Source organism: Cicer arietinum, unplaced genomic scaffold, assembly GCF_000331145.2.
Source record: "Cicer arietinum cultivar CDC Frontier isolate Library 1 unplaced genomic scaffold, Cicar.CDCFrontier_v2.0 Ca_scaffold_2537_v2.0, whole genome shotgun sequence".
Taxonomy (NCBI): domain Eukaryota; kingdom Viridiplantae; phylum Streptophyta; class Magnoliopsida; order Fabales; family Fabaceae; genus Cicer; species Cicer arietinum.
The window spans coordinates 1-4,248 of record NW_027336186.1 but is presented as its reverse complement, the minus strand read 5'-3'; the positions used below and the strand labels follow the sequence as shown (position 1 = coordinate 4,248).

Here is a 4,248-nt window from a genome sequence, read left to right as displayed (position 1 = left end):
TGCCAATCATCAATGGCACTGACCTGCATACTTCAATCCTGAATTCTTCCATAAATGCTTCGACCCATAAAAGCTTGGAAAACTGCATAGCTTCCAACAATGTATCGTACTTCACATGATGATAAGGCTTTGACTGGTTGCTTCTTTAAACTCCATGCAATCGAAGATTTCATGAATTTGAATACATAGTATGATGTGCTTCTTTTATCACTCTTATCTCCACACCAATCAGGATACGAATAACCAACCAGATCTTCATCTCCTTGCTTCAATTCTATTACAAACAAAATTTTATGTTCTAGTGTTCCTTAAATGTATCTCATGATCCTCTTGGATGTAGTCCAGTGAGTGTGTTTGGGATTCTCCATTAATCTACTAATGACACCAACACTATAGTATAGATCAGGTCTTGTGTTGCACAAGTACCTTAAGGATCCAACAACCTGTTTGAACACGGTAGTATCAGCCAACTCCTCTTTAGCTTCTTTCACTAGCTTTGCATTGGCTACAATTGGAGTGACAATAGGATTGCAACCAACCATATTGTATCTTCTTAAGATTTCTCCAGCATATTTCCTTTGATGCATCACCAACCCTTCTTTTGTGTGTAATGCTTCACATAAACCTCATATTCTACTGTACATTTGATGAAATCAATGCTGATTAGGAATAAGTAAATTCTTTTGGTTCCAAGCTTTTGGGGATTATTTTAAGCCATAAAGAGCATTTCTCAATCTAAGCACCTTATTCTCATTTCCCTTAATAATAAATGTTGGTGGTTGAGAAACATACAATTCTTCTTCAAGCTATCCATTCAAAAATGCAGACTTGACATCAAGTTGGCACATTAGCCAGCCTCTAGCACTAGCCAGTTCTATTACTAGTCTGATTGTCTCAATTCTAGCGATTAGAGCAAACACTTTAGAATAATCTATTCTTACCATTTGTAGAAATTCTTTGGCAACTAACCTAGCTTTGTATTTGACGATTGACCCATCTAGATTTAGCTTCAGCTTGTAAATGAAAATTGCACATTTGAATTAATGGTAAGACTTATGTATTTCATAGATTGTCAATCCTATTTATAACTGCACATGAGTTATTCTTAGACATTCTAACTGCAATCTAACTAACTGACTGGCTAGTTAGTAACTACATTCAATTATTACATTACTTGAATTACAAGTCATCTAATAAAAACATGGTTTTGGTTTCAACAAGCAAAGGTTTAGTTTGATTATGATCAATTTTTGAAGAGAGTAGTATCTACTAGCATGATATTATTCGGGCTCAGAAAAATCAACAAAAGATTAAGAAAAAACACATTATGGTTTTTGGTAAGCTTATACAAGAAAACGGGGGGCATTCATCATATAATCTCCCTATAAGTTTTTATCCAATGTTTTTTATTAGTTCATCTCACTTTCACATGAAAACATCATTCTTATTATATTTGATTCATATACAAATGCACTAAATATGTATAGATTTATTACGTTGTTCGTCAATCAAATATGTTGAAGTTCTTAAACATATTAACTCTTTTTATGTCTAACTTAAGAATCATACGAATAACATGATTAATTGACATTATAAATTCTACGTTGTAAGTACATCAAAATTATTGTTTTTTTCTCTTAATAAATAATGCTTTTTCAATAGAAATGGCAACAACCAACAAATTTTTCGTCATGCATCAAAATTATTCTTACGTGTATATACTAACATGTAAATACTCCTATGTACATACGGACCTTCCTAATAAAGCTACCCCACCAATCCTTTTTCTACATATATGCATTACATCGCAATTAACATATTAAGACAAAAAAGAAAATGGAAGCATCAATCTCGACGTTTTCCCTCTACACTTTGTTTTTGGATTATTATTACTTTAATTAATATAATTCAAGTTTATTAGAGTAAGAGAGATATGGACAATGAAAAAATTCCTTCAATAACTTCTAAACCTGCAAGTGCAACATCTGGTACACCTAGTGCTCCTCTTTTTGGTAGCTTAAGGTATGACAAAAATGGAAATCTTTCTGTTGGTAGAAAGAAGTTACTTCTCAAGAATATGAATTATTTTTCTGTTGAGAAATTGAATTTGGAAGATGGTTATGTTGAAGTTATTAATTTAGTTAGAGTTTGTTAGTAATCAATATTCTCTCATCTCAAAAGTTTCTCAACAGTCGTTCACTAATCTTCATCATAGTTAGCGTATGTGAGTGCAAGATCAATTGTGATTTTAGATTAATTTCCTACAGTAGTATTCAGAGAAAGGTTGTGATCATGTCAAATCGATCAAATGAACACTTCCTTGGAAATCCAATTCTTGATGGGAAAAACTATGATTAGTGGTGCAAAAAAATGAGAATGATATTTGGATATCAAGATGTGTGGGACATAGTGATGTCAGGTGTTGATTCCCTTGTTGAAAATCCTTTAGAAGTGCAAAGAACTGCACACAAGGAATCCAAGAAGAAATATTTCATGGCATAGTTCATAATTTATCAGTGTGTTGATGATGCAAATTTTGAAAGAGTTGGTGAAGCTGAACCTTCAAAGGTGGCTTGAATTTTTTTAGAGAAAGCTTATGCTAGAGATGGGAATGTGAAGAAGGTGAGGTTACAAACTCACAAGCAACAATTCAAATTACTTCAAATGGAAGAAAAGAAAGAAGTTGATGCATTTTTCACAAGAGTGATGACATTGGTGAATCAAATGAAGAATTGTGGTGGGTGTTTGATGATCAATCTGTAGTAGAGAAAATTTGGAGATATTTGTTACCAAAGTTTGATCATGTAATGGTGGCCATTGAAGAGTCAAAGAATCTAGTAGATATGAGTATTCAAGAACTAAAAGAGCGCAGTGGTGAAAAGAATTCAGAAGTTGCATTACAAGCACAATCCAATAACAAAGACAAAATAAGCAAAGGTAAATGGAGAGGTGTAAATGGAGAGGTGGAAAAGAGAGAAATTACAACAACACAAATGCAAGAAATCAACAATATCAGAATATTAATGATCAAGGAGGCTCAAGCAATCATCAAAGAAGAGGAAATAGTCAAAAGAGAAGAGGTGGCTTGAGAAGTTTGATAAAAGTAGCATTCAATGTTACAATAATAAAAAAATGGGGACATTTTGTAAATGAGTGTTACTCATGCAACAAGAGAGAATCTCAACAAGATGATCCAAAATTTGCTCATGAAGAAGAAGATGATGAGTCTGTAATGCTAATGGTGGCCACTAAGGAAGATGAAGTTGGAAAAAAACTTGTGGTACTTGGACACAAGATGTTCAACTCATATTTATGGAAGGAAAAATTGGTTCATCAATCTTGATGAATAAATGAAAAGTAATGTGAAATATGTCGATAGTAGCTTACTTACTATAACAAGTGTAGGACAAGTTCTAATTCATAAAATAATAAAAAGCAATAAATGAAAAATTATAAGTTCTATTTGACCCTAGAATGAAATGTAATCTTCTAAGTGTTGATCGGCTACTTGAGAAAGGTTATATGATGACACTTGAGGATAAACAATTGAAAAGTGTATGATGAAAAGAGCAGACTTATTTTAAAGACACTTATGTCAAAGGATATGACCTTTAAGATAGAAATTCAAGTGTTGGAGCATAAATGTCTTGCCTCAGCAGCAGGTAGAGAGGAATGGATTTGACATTATAGGTTGGGACACTTAAATTTTGGAGATATCAAGAAGATGAGTAGAGAAGGAATGATGAGAGGACTACCTCAGATACAAGAGCCAACTGAAATGTGTGAAGATTGTGTTCAATCCAAACAACATAAAATTCATTTCAACAAACATATTGAAGTTAGGTCAAAGGAGAATTTGGAAGTAATCTATTCAAATTTTTGTGGCCCTATGCAATTTGACTCAATTGGAGATAATAGGTATGTTGTAACTTTTATTGATGATTTCACTAGAAAGTTACAAACATACTTGATTAAGAAGAAAATTGAGGTGATAAATGTCTTTAAGAAGTTCAAAGTGATGGTTGAGAAGCAATGTTGCCATTCAATTAAAGTCTTAAGAACATATGGAGGAAGAGAATATGTGTCAAAATAATTTGATGAATTCGGCGAGAAGGAATTGATTATGCATGAAATAATACCACCTTACACACCACAATATAATGGTACTATAGAAAGAAAGAACAGGACCATTACGAACATGATAAGGAATATGTTGAAAAGTAAAGGGCTACCAGAGTTCTTATGGGG

The 4,248-nt window shown here is 32.8% G+C and overlaps 1 protein-coding gene across 1 annotated transcript; it reads right to left on the bottom strand.

The window, feature by feature from the left end:
* Window positions 1-32: 32 nt before the first annotated feature.
* On the bottom strand, window positions 33-542 carry LOC140919139 (secreted RxLR effector protein 161-like). The gene is made up of 2 exons (XM_073364701.1): window positions 377-542; window positions 33-274 (listed from the first exon to the last, which is right to left on the bottom strand). The coding sequence occupies exons 1-2, from the start codon at window positions 540-542 to the stop codon at window positions 33-35; spliced, it is 408 nt and encodes a 135-aa protein (XP_073220802.1).
* Window positions 543-4,248: the final 3,706 nt, after the last annotated feature.